The sequence below is a fragment of the Lonchura striata genome, chromosome 1 (genome assembly GCF_046129695.1).
Source record: "Lonchura striata isolate bLonStr1 chromosome 1, bLonStr1.mat, whole genome shotgun sequence".
NCBI lineage: Eukaryota > Metazoa > Chordata > Aves > Passeriformes > Estrildidae > Lonchura > Lonchura striata.
Window position 1 is genome coordinate 29,945,758 of NC_134603.1, and position 22,616 is coordinate 29,968,373.

At 35.4% G+C, this 22,616-nt stretch overlaps 1 protein-coding gene across 1 annotated transcript in view; it reads right to left on the bottom strand.

Annotated features, from left to right (window-relative positions):
* The window catches only part of ZC2HC1A (zinc finger C2HC-type containing 1A), a 34,587-nt gene that overhangs the window by 5,831 nt on the left and 6,140 nt on the right, over window positions 1-22,616 (bottom strand). Inside the window, exons 2-8 of the mRNA XM_021550534.2 lie at window positions 17,197-17,270; window positions 16,349-16,465; window positions 16,005-16,140; window positions 12,835-12,983; window positions 11,867-11,966; window positions 11,089-11,197; window positions 183-290 (exon numbers count right to left, since the gene is read on the bottom strand). Coding sequence (XP_021406209.1) covers window positions 183-290; window positions 11,089-11,197; window positions 11,867-11,966; window positions 12,835-12,983; window positions 16,005-16,140; window positions 16,349-16,465; window positions 17,197-17,270 — 793 coding nt within the window. The remainder of the gene's footprint in view (window positions 1-182; window positions 291-11,088; window positions 11,198-11,866; window positions 11,967-12,834; window positions 12,984-16,004; window positions 16,141-16,348; window positions 16,466-17,196; window positions 17,271-22,616) is intronic.

Genomic DNA, 22,616 nt, shown 5'->3' on the forward strand with positions numbered 1-22,616 from the left:
ATGACAAAAGTGTGCTGTCAGATGATAAACATGCAAAATATATTGAGCACCTTATACAAGCCAAATAATATTGATTATATATTAAATGCAGAGAACAACACATTCCCCAACTTCTCTTGTAGTAAGCAATCCCCTTTAATAAAGGCTGTATTAATGACAAAATCCACAAAGTTAAAAGCTACCTTAAGGAAATGTCTGAATTGCTAGTTTTTCTTCTGTTTGTCAAAGCACCCGTGCTCATGGTTCTTGCCACACTAGGAGGGGTTGATGTCCGGGTTTTTGTTGCACCTCTAAAACAGAAGAAATATCTGATGATTTAAACACACAGAGAGAAATAAATACAAGAATATGCATTTTCAAATATATATGTAGATATACACATACATATAAAAGTGCATCAATCTACACATTAGTTACCTGTATGAAAAATAACTCATTTCCTACCAACAGCAGACAGGAGCTTTAGCATGAACTTGCATGGTTTGAACTGTTATGACTTGAATCTTACAATGACAAGTTAATATTAAATAGCCAGTCCTTTCCTCTTTATGTGTCTCACTTCCTAACAGGTAAGTCCTGCATTACTGATTGCTTAGTCCATTCTAATGTCTACCTTGACAAATTATATGACACTTTTTAGGACTGGTAGGTCTTTTAGGAAAATAGAGAGCAGATGACTGCAGGTTTTAATAGTTTAAGATACGTAGAAAGGATACCATATTTAGTTTAAGATCTGTAGAAAGGATACCATATTTTCAATACTTTGTGACCAATATGAAGTGTGAACAAGAATTTAGATAATGCTGTAAATACTTTTTCTTCAAAGCACAATTATATTTACAAATATAAATTGAAGAAAGAAAGTGCATCCAGGTGGGCATTACAGACTCAATTTTTTCTAAACTGTCACTGTGTTCCTGAAGTTGGGGTCAATAGTGTGTGATGACACAGATATGGAAACTGCTCCCCTCAGGACTCATGAGTATTATGAGAAGTCAGTATACAATGATTAGCACATCCCAAACATTAAGAACATCTTGCTGCTGGCTTTGATGAGTAGAGAAACATCAGAATACCCTGAAAAAAATCTGAGGAGACCTAAGACAATAAATTGGAAGAGGTCATTAGGGATCAAGGACAGAAGTTTTCATCATTGCTCAAAAAAATTACCATAACTGGGATTTCTTCTTCTTTAGCAGATTTTCAGACTATAATATCTTGTGCATGACCAAGTTTTTCTGTTCACATTCTTGAACACACATGAACAAACATTCATATGTGGTTTTCAAACCACATATAAGGAAATGCCTTCAACTCCAGTAACTTCAAATGCAACACTGACACAACTGAGGAACATGTAATAACTCCTGAATTATAGACATGCTGCATATAAAACATTTCTCCCTTCATGTCATGCACATGGAATAAAGATGGCTTTTCAGCTCCTTCTATTACTTCAACCAGTGGAGAAGTGATAAAATAATTAGCACAAAGGTGGAAATCAACAACTAAATGCAAGATTATTTTAACTGAAATTATATCTAATTAAAGCATTCAAGTTTAACAAGAATGGCTTCTAGTTGCAACAGGTAGAGTGGAATGATCAAAGATTATGGATCACTCTGCAGAACACTAACCTTCTCCATTAGTTTTCCTTTCTGCCCCCTTATTTTTCAAGGAGATTCTAAAGATGGATTTAATTGAAAAAAAAAATACTGTGCAGACTGAAAAGCACTACATCAGTTATATCAGAACTAAAACTTATTAGAAGTTATGTCAGCCTTTCAGAAGTCACAGAATTCTAGAAGTTACAGAATTTAACATCTACAGATGCTAAATACTCATTTTGTGCTATTTTCCCCATCTCATTATACAATGAAGAGAGCCCTTTGCTTATAATTTAGTAAAACTCATTTGAGCTCTATAGTAGAAAGAACATAACTGTTACTTTATCTGTTATAGAAGACAGAAAAGCATATAAACAAAAAATCAGCTGCACACAGAGAAACATTATGGGATCATCATGGATCAGGGACGATCAGACAATGAAGCTAAGAACAGAATTGTCTCAATTCCTGTTTAGATAGCTCCAAGTAATTAAAAAACAAAAATTCAAAATTATTACTGACTAAGTTTTCTCTGCATTTTCACCTTGGGACCAACATACTACTTTTTCAAAACTACCAGCATTAATTTCTTAAATTGAAGTCTCTTCAGAGTGTACTTTAAATCAGTTTTAAACATCATGTTAGGAGTCCTGGATGTTTGAAATAAACTGATGTGAAGTCCACCATTCTTCCCAGTATTTCAATTGTATCATACACCCTTATCTCATTAAGTACTCTGAAAATTCATGTGCTGCTTTTGTACTAGGCACATACTAAAGAAATTTCAGAGAAATTGGTGTCTTAATAAAGCATTCAGGCCATTGACTGAGCTGGGGAGGGGAGGAAATCTAAATACTGAAAAGCCACATTCAAAGTGCACAGTCCACCCTGTATAAAGGAGGCAAAGTCTCACAAACAGAAGAAACATGACTCATTAAAGGTTGAACAGGACATCTTCAGTCCAAGATGTTTAAAAACAGCTTTCTGCACATTTCCCCAGTCTTTTTCCACAACTAGCTTTCTACAATATAGAAGAAACCTCAAATATGTTTTCAGACCAGAAACCTTCCCTTCCAACTCTTCTGTGATCTCTAACATTTTTGATGAGTAAATGAAGACAAGGAATAGGCTGCCACTGTCTGCAACTTTATTCAGCCTAAATCTAGATACACAATTAGCATCAGGTTTCATGTATGTTTGGTGACAAATCTTGAAATTGCATCCTTAAGTAGTAATCTGATCTCTAGAGATAGATGCCTTCCAAAAACGTCAGATATTTTTGGTTATTTCAACTTGTCCCACCACAGCTTGTTTTTTTCTGATCCGCCCCATCTCTGCCTTCTCTATATACTTTCCACTTTTGTTGTTTTTCCTGTTTGGTTGTATTTTGTGTTTCATTTTTGAAAAGCTATATAAGTCCCTGCTCTACATTGTATCACAGGAAATGTGAATAGAGCCTGACAGCAGATGAGGCTGTGTACCAACACCAGCTGGAACTCTTAAAATCTAGACATACTCTAAAGACATTTATTATCTACTCTCTACTTTAAAAGAAGTAAGATTAAAATTACTTCCCTTCCTAAAGTAGCTCATGTTGTACATCTAGTAGAATTACCACTGCTAGCAAAATAAAAATCAAAGTAATTTGATTTTTTTTTTTTAAAGCTTGTCTTTTTCAATGCATGCATGATTTGGCTGAATTATATCATAAAACACTGATATATAAATCTTGCTTCTTAGACAGAGGGTTTTCAGATATCCTTGACAGCTGTCACTGTTACCCACAACAGCTCATAGTTCCGAGCAAAGTAATAAATATCTTTCTGCTGACTAATGGTATGCGTCCCAAAGTCCAGAAACTTTTGCCATAAACTGCAACAATCCATGCTGCTATGCTGAATTTAAAAATGGTTGGGAACTATTCACACTTGCTGAATGCTGTTGGCATGCAATATACTGAATAACCTACAGCAAGTAAGGCACATTTAATTCTTGAACTCAGCATATATTTGACTAAGAACAACAGTGATCGTATAAAGAGCAGAAGTGCCCATAACTTTTAAAGAATTTTTCTCAAGAAGAAAAATCAAATTACTGCTCTCTGGATAGGCCTATGTTAAGCAACTCACCAAGTTGCTTAAATTTTTGAGTTGAAGTAACTTAACAAGCTAAATTTTCAACATCTTAGTAAGATATTACAAAATGAAAAACTGAGCCAATTTCTGATGATTCACAGGATAACCGAACATGCAAAGGATCAAATAAAAATGAAGAAATTCTGTTTGTCTAAAAAGAGTTTGTGTTCCTTTAATTGCTTTTGGTTCTTCAAAAGCAAAGTCAAATATTCTGTCCCTATCTCAAAGATACCACAGATTTGGTTGCAGCATTAAGAGATTCCGACACATTTCTACTATGTAAAGCAATATATTCCATGTGTGTACCACATAATTCATTAGTTATTTCTCTTTTATAATGTGAAAAAGCAGCCTATTTTAATTTGACATCTTCCAAAATATAACAAAGGCTTAACTACAATCTAGTATCTATTTCCTCTTTAAAAAATTAGAATAATTGGAATAACTTTCCTTCCAAACTTAGATCTTATAAAGACTTCTGAATATCCAGAAATCTTTATATGAGGTCAGTTAGACTGACCAAAGACTTTACCTTTCAATACAAAGTCTGCCTTCCTCATTTTTGGACCATCACAGCTACCTTACAGATGTAGGAGTTAGAGAAATATTTGACCTTAAGATAATAAAATTACAATTTTACGTTGTAAAAAACCTGTACATTTATCAGGCTTAAATGCTTACTTCAGCTTTGCATCATGCAAATCAGTTTTATCTTGGATTTAGAAAGACACCAGTTCATTACTTTTAATCTGTAATCAAGATGCAAATTCGTTACTTTTAATCTGTAATCAAGAACTGACAGAAGAAATCAAATCTGAGGAAAACCTTTATCTTCCCTGTCCTATGAAGCTGTTTTACTCAGTCTGATACTAATTATATAATCTACTCTTCTCCCACAGCACTGATATGGAAGGCATACTGGGCAGCTGATATTTGTCAAGGACACACTTTTCAGCTTAGGAGAAACAGTTTTGCAAAATAGATAAACCACACTGATTTGTAATAGTTACTTCTTTACAGCCAACAGCTCATCTGGCCTTTTGATGGTACTGTCTGTTTTTGTATCAGTGTCACAAAACCTTTCACATCTCTTCCAGTTCGCAGTGGTGGACCTAACTTGTCCATCTTACTATTAAAATATATAAAGGGGTGCTCATAAGGACAGTGACATTTGTTATTCAAGTTATGCAAAAAAAAAAAAAAAATACACACAATTCAATACTTATATTACCAAAGAAATCCCATTGACTTAAAAATAAAAAAAAGTACAAATCAGACTTTAATTATCCAGCAAACAAAAGGGTTTCTTCTTGCTTTGATGAGGAGTGGATTTCCATAGACATTGGATTAGGTTTCCAGTATGTTTTTTAAAATTCTTTTTCAAACAAAACACTAATGTCAGTTATCCTCAAACTCTGCACAATATATTCACATTTGGTCTCTTTTAAGAATAGCCTTCATACAACACATCTAGAAAAGGGGGCTCATAATTAAGAGTCATAATAAATTCAAACATTAGAAATGTTTAACAGGTATATATGTGCAACTCTGGAATTAGAAAGATGAAAAAAATTTCCTTTTTCTTTTTTTTTTAATTTGTGAAAGCAGAACAGAGGACAGCCTGAAAGAAACCCAGCTTTGTTTTAACAACAAAAACCCTGTTCAAAATAGATAGTACTATATACACAGCCAATACTTTAAAAGTTTTTTTTTAGTATTATGGATAACATTTCCAAACCAAAAAGATAAATGAAAAATCAAATTTTAAAAACATTTTTAAAAAGACAAGCAACAAAATATTAAAAAAAAAAATCCCACACATCATCATAAGGAAAAATGTAGCTTTTCAGAAATCACAACTTAGATTAGAAAATCAGATCTTCAAGTTATGTTCTGCATTTTTATCATCTTATAATCATAAAGTAAAACCTACAAATGGCCTCCCAAACAGATGTTCTAGCTCAAACTAATTAACTCCTTTTTGACCCAATATATACTCTTTACATACTCCCAAGAAACGGAGAAGCAAGACTGAGGTCTTTGACACTGTAAGACACATACTCCAACCTAACAGGATTTTCTTAGCTATTTTTCAATTTCAACAAATTATCAGCATAATCTATGAACTCCAGGCACAAACCAAGTAGAACACCAAAGAAATATCCTAGAAGCTGTCGTAATACTGTCCAAACAAAGCACTACAGTATTCTTTCATAACTTAACAAAAAAACCAAAGCTGACAGCCCTTCCATGTTCTGATGAAAAAAAAACATGATCCCAAGAATCTTTTGAAATTCAACAATCTTTAAGACAACTGCTTACATATCTTGATTTCACAAAGCCCTGTAAGTTACAGTCTTCATAAAAGGAACAAACTGCTTTAAAAAGATAATGTTTTAAAGGTTACAAATGCTTTATGGCAAAAATATAAGTGGAATTTAAAATTTACTGTTATTGATTTGATATACTGTTCATATTGCATTTCAGCTGTAAGACAGCAGTGGATGTGTCACTAGCAGACATGATTCCCAGAAGGGAAACATTAACATTAAAGTGTATGTTTTATCCTCAAAATAAAGCATAAATTAAAAATTACTTTCTAAGAGTTCATTTGCAATATTAAAAAATATAATTTCCAAATCCCATTAAAAAAAACAAAACAAACATAACTGCTCACAAATGAAACATGTACAGACAATCTGTATACTCAAAAGATCCCTTTCTGGCCACAAACACTGGTGTCAGGTTCTGATGGGCAAAACAGTTTGCATGTGGGTGTGGAGTTCACCTGTTTGCTTACCCTTAGATTAGGAAGAATCTACCCAATTTTTTTTTCTGCTGAACATCTAATTACTGACAGCTTACTACAACTGCCATACACCTCAAGAAATATAAGACACCTCTAGCCCATATACTGTATTAAAATACATGTCAAACTTGGGTTTATAACATGATATCAAATTATAAGTCTAATGACAGATAACTTATATAGAATTAATTTTCCTTTTCTCAGTTCTTCAATATCAGAAAGATAAAAAACCTGTTTTCACCCAAATGAATGAATATTTTTTTACTGACTACAACAGTCACATGCTACTCCTCACTTGCTTCTGTATGACCCAGAAATTATGCCCTTATGAAACACTTTCATTCATACTGGAAGGACTGTCTGTGTCTTTAATCTGTCCAGGCAGAAAAAGAAAACTCACAGCAGAACTCAGCAGACACATCCTGATCTACACGTAGAAAGTAAGCCTCGCTGGCACTAACACAGCTTATGTTGATGATACTGTGCTGTGTTTTCTCAGTAGCCCTTTACTTGGGGAGCAGAACAGGAGAATTAAAATTTTAATAAAAGACATTGCACAATAAAAGTAACTTGCGATAATTGAGGCCATAAAATGGGGTTCCACTTCTGCGCGCACAAAGCCAAAGTGCGCGCTGCTGCGGACGAGTTTGACCGGCGATGGTTTCCGAGCTCCTCCTGTACGGACTGCCCCGGCGCGGCCCGGCCCGCGCTGCGCCAGCGCCACCTGCCGGGCGCGGGCGGCACTGCGCGCCAGCACAGCGCCCCCTCCCGTCCCTGCGCGCACCGCGACCCCGGCTCCACGGAAGGAAGGCAGCGGTGTCCCAGCACTTGGAACGCAGATTTCATCCTTGATACTGTACAATAATACTGTAATTCTACTAATAAGTCCTTCTTCTACTACGTCTCTGGAAAATCCAGAATTAGAACAATCTAGGCAAAGATGGAAGGTCACACACTGAAGTAATACCTAAAAAAACCACCGAAGTTACAGCTTCCCTTAGTGCAAACTGCAGCAACTTGTTTCTTACAGCAAAACCTGGAATTTAACCTAGTAAAAATAATTTTTCCAGGCTCTTTGATATTTGTCGAGAAGAAAAGAAAACGTGATTGCTTAACATTCAATTTAAAAGATTGCCTTTAAAATACCCCCACACAACCCTGCTCACCAAATTGTTTCACTAACAATTCAGAAGAGCATAACATCTTATCTTCCAGTACAAGCTCTGCCTAACTTCATTGTGACAGAATCCCAGATCTCACACTAAGGCTTCATTCTACTGGTTAAATCATAAATGTAGTAAAAAAAAGTAAATCTTGTTTAATCCTACTGAGCAGTAATGTTCATAAGTTCTTCTGTTTTAGAAAGTAATTCTAGTTGCATATATCTATACCCTAAATGATAAGATGTTTAATGCTTAAAATCTGTTACTGCAGTATTAATTATTTTCACTCTCATGTAGGACATTGACTGTTAGTGTCTCAGTCCCTGCTTTGGTATAATTTTGTAGGTATTTCAACAGAACCCAATATATTTCCCCCTCATGCCCCAATACTAAGGCAGAAGTTGAGATGATTAAGGCCAAAATTGTCACCAGTGACCAATCTGACAAACCTAACTTTTCTATGATATAACTGGCTCCTGCACCTCTTTGCTTCAATAGAACTTCTGACAAATTTGTCCCCAGAAGTGAATACAATGAAGCTAAAAAAATAAATGCCAGGTCACAGATACTATGAAGAATGAGACACATGTAACAGACACCTGTGAAGATCAGTTAGTATGAGCAGCAAATACCATAAGGGCAAATTGGAAAACAGAAGACAAGATTTTTAGAGCAATAAGGACTGCAGGCAGAAACACACTCATCACACCCATACTCTTAAAATCTGGAAATTGTGTAGGCAATTGAGGTTACAAGCCAAGCTAACATCTACTGTCTTTCAGCAGGGACCATTATTTGAGTGCTGTGCCAGCCAGAAGCCATCTATTTGTGCTTAGCAGAATGCATGAACAGAGAGCACCTGGGCAAACATCTACCCAGCTGCTATTTGGTTTCATCATGTCACAGTTCTTTCTCCAAGCAACAGAGGAGAAAATGGGAGACTACTGAAAACAAAGTCCAGTAAGCAACTGTGGGAAATTGCCAGACTTATTATGTCAAGATACAGAGATGCTGTGAGTTTGTGGAGAATTCATGAGGCTGTTTGAGGAAAAAATGTGAGCTAAGCCACTTGCTTATCTTGCAGTAGGCTGGAGCAAGGCTTAACAACTGAATGATGCCTGGGGTGAGGCAGAGGTCTCACAGCTCAATGGTGTCTCAGTGAAGCAGAGGAGTGCACCCAGACCTCAGTATCAGCCTCACTCCCCCTTATCCATGCACAACTAGCCTCTGTTACAAATCTGGTCCTTTGGGACGGTAATGTGAGGTGGTAACATGCTGACAGGAGTAATGTCAGGTAGCCTTCACTGCTCCCTCACCTGGGTGGAGGATGATACTGAATTATTAGTGATCTATGCTGCCTTTGTTACAACCAATTCAGCCAAAGGCATCCAAAGATAATTAATATATTGAAAAATGCACCTAACAAAATGAAAATGAGAAAAAACCTGCTTCGCCACCAACTAGGACCACAGCAAGTGGTAACCAATTTTATTTGGCAATAGTCATACCCCCACTTTTCAAAAAAATCTAAAATTGGTATTTGAAATCCTTCATTTTCAGAGTATGAGAACATGACCTTACTTCATAGACAACAGCCTTGCTCCTATCTCCCCTCCCCAAAGCAGGGATGACTTTCTGGTAAGATTTGTGCCTCTGGCTGCATCAAGAGTATAGCTGGAAACAGTTATACAACATTTTGTAGATCTACTGCATTTATCACCAGCAATCTAATGAGTCAATGATCTGCTGCTTCAGTAAACCACATTTGTGAATATAGAATTGTAAAAGTTCTTATTGAACATAACCAGCCATAGTGCCTAACTGGTTATAATCAGAAATTAAGCCAAGCTGCACTCAGCCCCTCTGATCTCTGAGGAATAGCTGGAACACAAGGGTGTTTATCTTCTACCAAATTTCATATGCTTATTGCAACAACAACTGACTGGTAAAGTTACATAGAACTTCGTTGTTAATAAGTGAAGACCAAAATTGCTGCAGCCTCACTGACAAATAGAGACTTCAATTAGGAACTTTCAATGGGAAAAAACCTTTCCCAGACAGCTAGGTTACACTACTGGACTCAGAAATATGCCTTCAATTATCTCAGCTGACTTTTTCCTGTGCTTTGCAGACCTGCTTGTTTGCCACTCATCAGTAGGTGTTAATTGAACTTCTAAAACTGAAGAAGTAAAGAAAGTTAGTGAATAAGGGGCTGGGATTTTCTGACAGTCACAGACAGCGTAGATGCCTACAAAGGGTAGTGAATCTGACCAAAGACTGATGAGACTCCAGGAAAGGGGGGGAAATAATAAAACAAAAAAGACATCTGTCAACCTCATGGACTCTGCATGTGACCTGTGTCTGAAACAGTTATCATGAGTAGACAGCAAGGAAGGACAAAACTGAATCCTGATGCTACAGGACATTAGAAGGGAAGCATGACAGAGATGTAATTCATATTCATGCATAAACTGTAAAATTTAAGAGTGATAAACTAAAAAACTCTAGTTCTGTGTAATTGCTGTCCAACCACATGAGTTTTCAGATTGTTTTTCTTCCTCATGAACTTAAGCCATTGGCTTTTTTTCACATTATACAGTCTTCATCAATTGGATACTCATTTTTATAGAAATAAATCTTTTTCAATCACCAATGATATAACTGTAATCACTTCCTTTTATGTTTTGTGTTCTCAGTGCTCCTTGGTCCTCCTCAAACTTCTGTAGAATTGCACTATTTTTCTTCAATCTCCTCCACAGATTTCTCTATGAGATTCTGTGAAATGTCTTCCCCTCCAGCAAAGCATGAGTCACAGCCTTGTCCACACCAGCACTTACACTGAACTCTAACAGTCTTCATGTAGCACTCCTTGCTGTTGTAAGTGCACTTTCATCTTATTTGTGCTCATTCATTTGTTGCCTCTTAGGGAAGGGAAGAGAGAAAGCCTCCATCCTTTTGCACTAAAAGAGAAGATCCTGTCACAATTGCCTTGTAGTCTAACGCAGAAGCATCTTTCTTCTATTTCCACACAGTGTAGGAAATTATGCCTAATGCTTTCTGCTTTTTTAAGACCCTTCTTTTATCCAAAAAAGATTCAATACTCTAATCACTTCTACCTATTCTGTAATTTTTAATATATTTTATTTTTATCTCTTGATCTCCTTTGTTGTTAAATCAAATTGATAAAACCTTTGCCTTCTCCAATGTTCTTTAAACATTAGCTATATTTATAGATAAAGGATGAATGTGAAACACTGTACTTCTGAAGCTCATAGGAAAAAATAAAAAGCGAGTGAAACAAACCAGAGACTTCTAGAACAAGAACAACAAAAATATGAAATAAAGCACAAATGACAACATAAGATGCAACTTACCCTGCTTGTGTGTTCACCGCTCCAAGTGAGTTTTTATGAGCTGGTGATAAAGTCTGAATTTTGCTCCCACTGGATCCAGACGAAGACAGTGCTTTATTTGAAGAGACACCTTGCAGTTGAAAAGCAAGCATTAAAATACAAGAAAATTTAAGATTTTGCTGCTGAAATGATACAACTTATTAAAAACATTTTAATTGCAGAATTCAAAACAAGAGTTTTAGAAACACAGAGATATGAGTCAGTATCAAGATAACACAAAAAGAAAATGTCTCAAAAATATATAATTGAGACATAGGATTTTATTCTAAGAAAACCTACTGTATCTCAATTACTTTTCTCAGAAAAAGAGGAAAAGTCAAAGGTATGTACAAACAGAACATATTTGATATTTGATGACATCTGAAACCCAAATTAGACGGCTGTTTGCATAATTCCTATTTACATGCCTTGACTATGTATTTTCACCAATTTATGATCACATTCAGCAGACAAATTAGTTACAGAACTAAGCATGAGAGATCAGTATTTGATCAATCATGCATTACTACACTGAATGATTTTTCATATTCAATTCAGAAAAAAATAAATTTGACCTGATATATATAAACCAGAATCCTAAGTGCTCAAGAGTCTTTTTAGATAGACAGCAGTGTCCCTTCCAAATTTATTTTAAGTGAGATTTTACAAATCACTATATCAAATCAACAATTTTTCCTGCACAGTTTGAGAACTATTATTTAGAAAGGACATGGAGCAATTCATAACATTCATTTCATACCTACAACAGTTTTGCTAACACCACTTGGCTGTGGTAAGCGTGATGATGGTGATGGTGTTGATCCTACAGAAGGCATCTTCTTAACTGGAGCAGGTTTGTACTGTAACAAAATACAACCTAGAAATTTAAGCAATTAAATCAAACTATCTATATAACACAACAGGTATTTTCAGGTACTGTGGGAGAACAGATGATGATTTCCTACTAGGTAATCTGTTTCTGGTATGGGAACATGCAAATAGTTTCTGATAGTCTGTTTTCTAATACTTAGAGATTATACTAGCAGGAAACATTCTCTAACTCAGTGGCTTTGTTGTTCAACTGTAAGTCGTTCTGCATTTTTTTTATTTTCTACAGCTTTTATTAACTTTCTCCATAGCTGGAATTAAGCTAAACATAAGATTAAAAGTATCATCTCATTACCAATTAATTTAAAAGAGAATACTCACAGGTAGAATTACTTTTGTCTTTCAAATCCAAACCTTACTTTCATCCATGTGGTCTGGAACAGTCCCTGCACTGATTCAAAATACTGTGTAATACACCTGAATCCCTCTAAAGCCTCTAATTAGCCACAACACTGCTGTCAGTTGTTCTGTAGTCAGGTGCCTTTGTTTGCCCCTTAAGCAAGTCTTCAATTGGATTTAGAAACTAACACAACAGAAACTCAACTTCCTTTACAAAAAATGCATCTCTATTTCCTCCTGCTATCTTTACCTGTCATTTGCACATTTCTCAATTACATTTATGACTGGTTTTCATTTTGCAACTGCTGCCATCTGACTTACAGATCTCTGCAGTTTAAGAAAGCAAAAGCCCCATCCATGCTTAGTGTCTAATTTCAGTGAGTAAAAATAATAAAATAACAGAATAAAATAGTTAATTATTTTTAAAAGCAACACACTATTTAACAAGCTTGATTTGATGTTGAATGCAAGTTACAAGTTAAGAAAAGTGTTACAGCTCACCTGTGTTCGAGTAGGAAGCTTCCCTTTGGTATCAGCTGCCAATTTCCCTTTATTGGTAATACGTGCAGCTTGCTCCTTACAGAAATTGATGTGCCTGTCAGCTGCATTTTCATTAAATCTCCTCTGACAGTATGGACACTGAATATAATCTTAAAAACATAAAAAATTAACATTAATAATCTTTTTAAAAATGGGAGTGTTTTCAAGTCTTTTACAGACCAGCTTCTCCTCCAGGGGAAATTATGGCTTTTTGAATCTGAAAATGAAATACAGATTGCTAGCTAAAAGCATATTCTCATTTGATGGATAAGAGTAGCTGAGGATTAGAAATAACCTAAGCAAAATCAGAAATACTTTAAGAGATGCTATTCTGCAGAGAAGGTAGCCAAAGAGGTACAAGGACATGGTAAAGAGCTCAGCTGGAAGGACGTAGAGAAGCAGCTACACAAACAAAATAATTTTTTTTTTTTAAATCACAAACAGTTCAGTTTGTTCAAAATATGGGAATACATTAAAACCTCTCACACACAAGCAGCAAAAGACAGCAAATATGTTTTCTCTGACAAATTTTGAAGAACTGAGAAATACTAACTGCAATACTGGAAGTGATCATTATAAAAAAATAATAAACTTAACAAATAAAGAGAATGAGAAGAAAATCAGCCAAAATTAGGAGCTATCTCTAGAGACCTACAGAAGAAAGTAACATGTTACTTTTGTAAGATTAATTTAGTTACATTGCAAACAGTATTACATACAGGAAATATTACTCTCATTGGGGAAAAAACAGAAAGGGCTACATAAATGCTTAAAATATTAAAAGATACATCATCTGTATGCTGAAAATACATACCTTAAAATACAGTGCCATTGGAAGATGATACGTTTGGACTACAATTTCAAACAACTGGATATTTCAGTGTCCAGAGATATTAATGCTGTATGCTCTAGATTAGAGCATTCAAAATCATGTAAGCATCAACTTAAAAAAAGCTTGACATCATCAAAGCAGGTTAAATTAGTGTGTTTCTAGGTCATTTCACAAATGTATTGAAGAAAATGAGATGAAATTCAACAGTCACTGCTACCAAAATTACAATTAAATATTATAAAATCTAAAATAAATTTTGGATTACATGTTACTAGTCTAAATGCAGTAGATCTGGCTTAAATACTTGTCCCTTTAAATATTTATAAACATTTTTGAGTAAGTTAAATTATGTAATGACCACCAAACCATGAACTGTGACCCAAGAAGTGTGAGCTAAGGACAGAGGAAGAACACAGAGAAGTGACAGCATGGGAATCTCATGGGGTGATAACATTCTTTATTTATTTATTTTACATAGGGCCTACTACTCTCAGAACACTCGAACATAAACTACACCTTAAGAGACAAAAAATCAGAAATAGAACTGTAATAGTTATGCAGTCAAACCAAAATTATTCCAAAGAAACTAAAAAAAAAAAAAAAAAAAAAAAAAAAGGCAGCTGTGAAACCGCCCAGATAATATGCCATTTCTGGCTAGTGCAGAGCTCAGTTCCCACAGAAAAGTTTCAAAGCCCACAAATGCATCAGACTAGAGAGGATAAAAGTATACTCTTAAGAATCAGCAACTGTATCTTCATCCTTTTGTAAAACACACAGTGCCAGTCAGATACTTGGCTATCTGAAAGTACTGCTCATAATGTCTAGAAGAACCCCTAGGATTCAATGTAAACTCTATAAAACAAGAATTAATCAAAATAAGAGGGCAGTACACATACACAGTCAAGTTCAGAGTGACTTGAGGTCCTTCTTAACCTGAGGCTATTCTGCACTTCCTCAGAAAAAGTGGAAGAGGAGATAAAGGAAGCAGCAATATTGGTTATTTGCCAGCTCAGAGCAGTTAAATAGAAAATATGAATATGAGACTCTTCCCATTAAAAGGAAAAATACTCTCTGCTTGTTAGAAACAAGCATGCCCAAGACAGAGCTGAGTAGGAGAGGATGGATACACTCATGGTATGCTCACAGTCTTCTTACTCTCCTACATACCAAGTGGAAAAGGAGCATCAGTAGCTACTCCTCCTGTATTTGTAAGAAGAATATGCACTGATCATTTTGTGCATGGTCTCTTTATTCCTGGTTTCCTCTTCCTAAATCTTACCCACTGCGATAAGATGAAGCCAGGGGACTAAAACCAACTACAACTAGATATAGATACGCTATATAGATTATTAATGAGCCTTTCTATGATCAAGCCTTGTGATTTTTATCCACAGCATTTGCTATTGGCTTTAAGATGGTTTTACGTTTTAAAATTAGCTTTTATAATATGGCTTTTCAAGATCATGAATACAGAATGCTGAATAATACAGCCTCTTAGAGTGAATGCATCATTACAATCCTGATACTGGGACTAACAACACATCTCCTGCAAAGAAACAGCATAGGGAACACTTCACATCCTCACCTGAGCACAGACAGGCAGAAGCAAACACATGTTTTTAACCAGTCTTTCTGAAAATAGCCATTCAGCCAATCAAATGGTTTAGCTCTTAGGACAAGAGGAAGAAATATATTCTTCAAGCTATTATCATATCCCATAAGTTAAATGAAAAGTGTATTTCCTTTTCATTCACATCAGACTGCTTGAACACTTTACCCAGTCTCAGTTCGAAGATACTCAAGGACTGTCCTGCCCTTGCTAATACGAACTCCACACATGTCAGATACCCAAAACACATGAGGCATTAAGGCATACACTGCATACATGAAACCAAATGTGAATTCAGCAAGAAATGGGAGAGATTACATTTGAAGAACAGAAAAGTGCATTCCCACAACACAAATATGTTGTGGGTGTCAGCTAATCAAAAAGGCAGGCAGCTACTGTTGTGAGCATAGTATTGAAACAATTTGTCTAGCCTATGGTTTATAGGACAGTAGCAAGCTGCAAATTTGCCCCAGCTATCTTTCCACACATTAAGAACAAAGTAATGGGCTTTGAAATCTACACAGGATGTGAGCCAGCCAGACCCAAAGTTGCAATCCAGCATCTGCAGTGGGATAGTAAGTCATCTTCAAGGACTTGTGAACGGTGTATTCCAACAAATTCCTTTTCAATTCAAATTTCTTCACATTAACTTAAAGAAAACTATCTAAGGAAATTGACTGTTTTACATACCAGGGTCATATGATGGTGGAGGTGGTGGAGGGAGTTTTCCACCGTCTTTAAGATTAAGTCCTTTGGCTGCTCGTATAGTTGCTATAAATTCCTCATGCTTTCGTCTCCAGTTAGAAGGTTTTTTGGGTGGTTCTGGCTAAGAGGCAAAAAAAGAAAGCTCTGTATATTTGAAGTTTTTACTTGAAGCTAAGTATGCACCTTATTTAATATGTAACATCATAGTTAAGATTTCTTCCAAATCTTAGTTGATCTAATTAACACAAGCTGCCAACAGAAACAAACCTAATTAAAATGCATATACAGTATGCCTAAAATGCTCATATTCAGAGTGAATTATAACATACCCGTGGCTTAAGAGGTTTTACTGTGGGAATGTCAGTTCCTTCTGCTCTCTGTCGGCTTGAATCGAATGTCTTCCTTTTCTTGGCAGAAGTTTTTTGGCAAATGGGTCCATGCTTTTTCTGTAAGCAGAAGCAAAATAAAAGGAGAAATACAGAACTTAGTTTTGAAAACAGAACTCACTAACACATTATTTCCCCTCTTTCTCGATAAAAAAATTAGCACAAACCCCCCAATTCTGATGAATAAGCTCAGACTGCTTTCACTCAAACACTTATGCCAGCTGCTACCTTTAAAAGAGAACTACAGGAATTCACGGATGTATCTACAGAGTCACAAAAACACAGATGATAATGGAGAAAAAAGTAGAAGGCATCTACATTTGCTCCTTGCATGTAAAAAAACTGAGGATAGGTAGGCAGCTTTTACTCTGAGGGGCAAAACAAATCATAGGTGTCTGAAATTCATATTTACATTTAAGGACAGACCGATTTCTATTAACAACAGAGAAGAGAATTTTGGAAATGGCAAACAAAACACTTCATTTACTAGCTGAGACTTAAAACTGCAGAAGACAAGGATTGATTCTGTAACCCTAGAAAAGATGCTTGTAGAGGCTTGTATTTCAGAAAATGATGGGAACTTAAAATTAAACTCCTTCTAAGGAACTTCAAACTTGAGACAACCGGAATCAGTAATTACTGGGGGGGGGCAGGGGGGGAGAGGGGAAATAAAACCAAAACCCCTACCAAAACAAAGCACCTAGATCTATTTTATTTAGCTATAGTGAGCACTGCTTAACTTTCGTATCAACTTATCAAATCTAAAAGCCAACATGGCTCACACCACTTACCAGTGCTGCTGGAAAGAAAGTTCTTCCACAAATCTTACATGGCAACAGATCTCCAGTTTGCACTGTAACCTCACCTTAAAAAAACCAACATACTTATTTAAGAAAATTTGATTAAATTAATGACAAAACATTATTTCAAAAATGCTAACCTCATATACGCATAGACATAATAACAGGTGGTACTGTAAAAATATACATCCTTTGACTTGTGCAGAGGCTATGCAGATGAGAAAGGCAAAAGATATACCAAATCCTCAGGTACTTTTGGAATCTGTCAGGCCCAGCAACATGGCACCAAGCAATTCTGTTCATTTATAATATATAACTCCACTCCCTTAAAAAGATGCATATCAATATGGAAATAAAAAATCTCTTTTAAGTCCCAATGAGAGCTCAAATACACACCAAGAATAAAACTATTTAGTGGGTATTTTCTGTGTCTTTGGAAAACATCAGATTTAATATCAAATAAAGAAAATACATGTTCGATCATTTATTTTGCTCTACTAAGTTAAACTATTCCACTTTCTCTTGTAAAGAAAACATCTTGATGCTATTTTTGCTGTATATTTTATTGAAATTTTTTACTGATGGGTTATAGAATTATTTCTGATGTCCTAATCAAGCATTGGTAACAAAAATGTAAATAGCATATTTGACATACAGCAGATCCACAGAATCAAGACAAATGACCAGCAAGTCAAAGTATCAAGGCCTATGCAAGCAAATATATTTATATAGCATGCATTATGCAACAGAGTCTTGGCAGAGACAAAAACCTGCAAGGTTCTCAATAAAAGGCATCTATTATATCTAGTACTATATCAGAGGAATACAGGGATATTTTCATATACATATACATCAAGAAAGAAGCAGTAAATTTGGATTACGTTTGAGATGTACTAGTAGCTTTCTCTGTACTCAGTATGACTATTGCAGACAATACAACTGCCTCTATTTACATCATATTAAAATAAAAACCACTTTGAATTGACTTGTATTTTAGATGAAGCAGCATCTTAAACTAACAAAGATATCAATATAGCAATGTTCAATAATTTTATCAGCTTTTGTTCTCAGCTTCCCAGCGGAACATCTTTTCCATCTAAGCATACACACTTGCTGACTAAGTGTATGACCAGTCCTAAAAAAATGAATAATTTAATTAAATATTTCACAGCAAACAAACAGATTCAAGCAGCCACAGTTCCCACTGGAAACCTTTTTTGCCCAAATGCAAAGATTAAAGCTGAGTGAAATCTGTATTACCAATAAGCAATTATTGTCTATTTCTGATCTTTTCAACTACTTAAAGCAAGTTCACCCCCAGTAACTAACTGCATTGCAATGTATTAGTTGTATGAATATATTATGGAGCACAATGCATTTTAAGAATTATAACTCACATGCAAAGTGCAGCTTAAAACATTTAGTTCATACTTTCAATTAATTTATATACCTTTTCCATGTAGATATGAATACGCTTCTCCTTACCACAGCAGGACTGCACTGACAGTAACCAAGTTTTACAAATGGAAAAGTCATAATCAAGTTTCCTTATGTGCTATCTAAATATCTGTGCATTTAGATGCACACAAGTATAGCAAGTAGGAAAAATGCAAATGAATCTTGATTCATGTAGATGAATTTTGGTTATCTTCTATTCTTGCATTTGAATTATACTTGAATAAAGATTTACTAGGAACATGTTGTTTAACTGTATTTTTTCAAACTTTTTAAATAAAATCATGTCCAAATTCTTTTCTATAGATCTGTTTTCTTAAATCTACAAGCCTGAGCACATGCATGCTGGTACAAAGCTTAGATGGCTGGGAACTTGCCCCACCACTGATCTGAAGAGTAAGCAGCAATGGTTTTAACCTTTTCTCAATTAGTCCACTCAAAAATACAAAATATGCACAGATTTATTTAATTACTTCCTTCTTCAGAGTCCCTAGCACTCTTAATAATATAACTTATATCACTGCAAACTCACTTCTGCTTAAGAGATCAACTTCTTTTTATGACATCATTCTGATACAATCCTCAGCTTTGCAGAAACAAGTGAGAGAGGCATTTCCAAAAAGTATCAAGTAACACTGTTCATGTCTTCAATGAATTAGTTGAAATAAATCAGAATTAGTGATCTTGACATAAGGTATACAGTATATCATTAAGAATTTGGCTGAGAAGAGAATTCTTTCAAATACCTTTCTTAGTATAAGAAACTACATGTCCCACAGTTTTCTTCTGTGTTCTAGAATTTGGGCTGGTGTTTAAATTCCACATGAAAAGAAGCGGACTCAAGCTGTATTTACATATGACATACCAAAGCACAAGGAATGCCAATTACCACTTAAAGCAGCTGCAGTTACAGACCTGGATTTCCTTACAGCATTCCCACCCTCCCCTGTTGCTGGTAGGTAATCACATCTGCCTAGAGCTATTTCTACTGCCAACACCTCCTGTGTAACACGAATTACTGACCCAAAGCACATAAGGAAGTTATTTTTAAAAAATGGAAGTTCCTAAAGTTTTGTTGAAAATGGGAAGCCAAGAGTCCTTTATAAAGGGGCACACTCGCCCCTTTAGCTTCTTAATTTCTTTGTGATTTTCCTCGCTTTTAAAATAAAAAAAAACAACCCAAAACCAAACAAACCAAAACCACAAAACCCTAACATTTCTTTCTAGGAGTCCCTTACAGAAAAAATAACTTAAAAGTAAGACATGGGAATAAAACTGTGGAAGTTGCAACTGAGTTAATTTTGGCTTTGTTTTGTATATTTTTTAAAAAGACATTAATGTGTGATATCTACTTTTTTCCTGAAAAAAGTTAACCAAGGTGGTTTTTAATCTGGGATGGACTGCAGGTCAAAGAATAAAAAAGAGGAACACTCAAATCAAGAAACAGGAGGATATGCTTAAGAAATTGATCTGAGAAAAGAAATTGGTAGTAAGATAGTGTCATAGCAATTTTCTTCAGTCTGTAAAATTAGCAGTAATGCAGAACTTTTAAAAATAATTTTGGTTATACAGCAGCTACACTTCTTTACCTTTTTACCAACTTTAACACTGCTAATCACCAGCAGTTTAGATGTCTGTATTAAACATGAATGGATATGGTTAACTTGGAGAAGGACTGAAATAATTCTTACTGCTTATCTAATCAAAACATATCCAGAGAAAATATGAATATGATCAAAATTGTTATGTGAACACCACAGAATATTGAGATAAACTCAGAAGATACTGAGCTTTACATGGTATTCTACCACTTCCCTGAGACCAGGTCTCAGACAAAAACACAGTGTACAACCTATCATGATTCTGGGTATCTGACTTAACCAGACTGGAAGCTTATTAGCAGGATTACAATAATTTTATAGTTCATGTTTGTAAACTGCCCCTGTCAGGGCTCCTCCTCCTCCAGCTGTACTTCCAAATCTCTGGGTTTTTACCTACACAAGTTACTGCACACATCCCTTCTGAGTATGGTTACAGTCTAGTTGCCTATTCTTTCTGATCTGGAAGAGTTTAGCTGTAAAGTCTGCATGGATCACTAAGTCTGACAGTACAGCTATACAGTCTCCAGATGTATCATGGCTCTTTCAGTATTGTAGATAAGTTTAGACTTTCTTGAAACCTAGATTTCAAGAGAACAACTTCTTTCTTTCTCTTCTCTCATATTCAAATAGCACAATTGATTTACAGCAGAAAGGGCCAGCTATCAGTTCTATTTATCTTTCTCAGTACAATGTGTGGACCCATCAATACATACAAGTTTGACAGTCACAGCCATAGCTGTCACAGCCACTTGTTCTTGCTGTCATGTTTACAGATAAAGCAGTTGTGTAAATAGACTTCACATCTGGGAGCAGAAGCCTCCAGTGTTGCTGAATAACTGAAGTTTTGTTACACTTTTCTCTTTTGGAGACATCTATATACCCAAGTATATGTGTGCACTTAGATACAAATTGCAGAAACAAGACTGCATTTTGTTAACAGTATTTCGTCAGGTTGCAAAATCTGACTGCCCTTCAAAACCTTTTATTTATCGACAGCAGTGACAGTACTAAACTATTTAGGCCACAGAACTATGATAATCAGAATCACTAAATCTCTCTGAATTCAAACATGCAGAAACAGCCTGGTACAATTCCCTGCCTTGGGACTAGGTGCCTATTTGAAGCCAGCAAGTAATCTGCAAGTGTTGAAAGTCATCACTTGAAGAATACTTGCCAAATTCTTCTACAAAATTGCATTTATTGCTTTTAGCATAACTCCATTCTCATCTCCAAAAGCAAGGTATTTGTCACTTAAGAGTTCCATGTATTTATGGTACAATAAAAAAATGCTGTTCATTCCCCACTTTAGTTAGAATCTGTATCATCAAGCCACAGCATCTGGTTCTTTGAGGACTGCCCAGTCTCTAACATATGTCCAATAATCAATAACGACTGGGTTATATTTTTTTAAGCACCACACTAACTAACCATAGCCTAACCAATGGCAAATACTAGAAACAAGAGCCACCTAAAAATTATACCAATATAGTGATGTAGGTAGGGAACTTCACAGATTCACAAATGGTTTGGGTTGGAAGGGGACCTTGAAGATCATCTAGTTCCAACCTCCCTCCTGTGGGTAGGAACACCTTCAACTAGACCAGGTCTTGCACAGAGCCTTGAACGTTCCTTTAAATTAGAGCATTAATTTTTTCTATTTAGAGCATTCATTTTTAAAAGCAAGTTTGAAGAGAATTAAATAACATAATGAAAATATGAATGTACCAAAGTAGGAAAAAAGCATTCTAACAAAGATTGAAGTTTTGCAAATTTGCATTATTTTTCCAAAAGGAATTTTGAAATGAAAATGCAAGTAAGGCAAATACACTGACTGTAATTTTCAACAACAGGCAGTACTTGCCATACTTCAGTCAAGTCTGCTTGATAAATGATATTGTGCATGTTTTACCCCACCTTCTCACCTGTGCTATTCTGCAGTTTGCAGGAAAGAGACAAAGGATGAGAAAATCATAGTAAGCCCTGCCTCTTAGTATTCAACCATTCATGTACTTTGACATGTTTAAGCAGCTAAGTTTTGACAATTGCCTAACAAATAGCAAATCTATTTACTTTTATCTATCTATTCCAAATTTTATAGGAAAGCCTCATGAATTCTCCTGTACTCCTGTATTGACAATCTTGTATAAACCTGTAATTTCTGTTTCCAAAAGATAACATTTTAGCACTGTAGCATCCATTCCTTCAAACTGAAAAGACTTTCATAGTACCTCTGCACATTTTTGTATCAGCTTTTCATTCTGACAATGAAAATGCATTCTATTTCAAAAACCCTGTTAATTGCACTGAACATGAATGAGTCTGATGATGGTGAATTTTGTTTGCATTTCTTGAAAA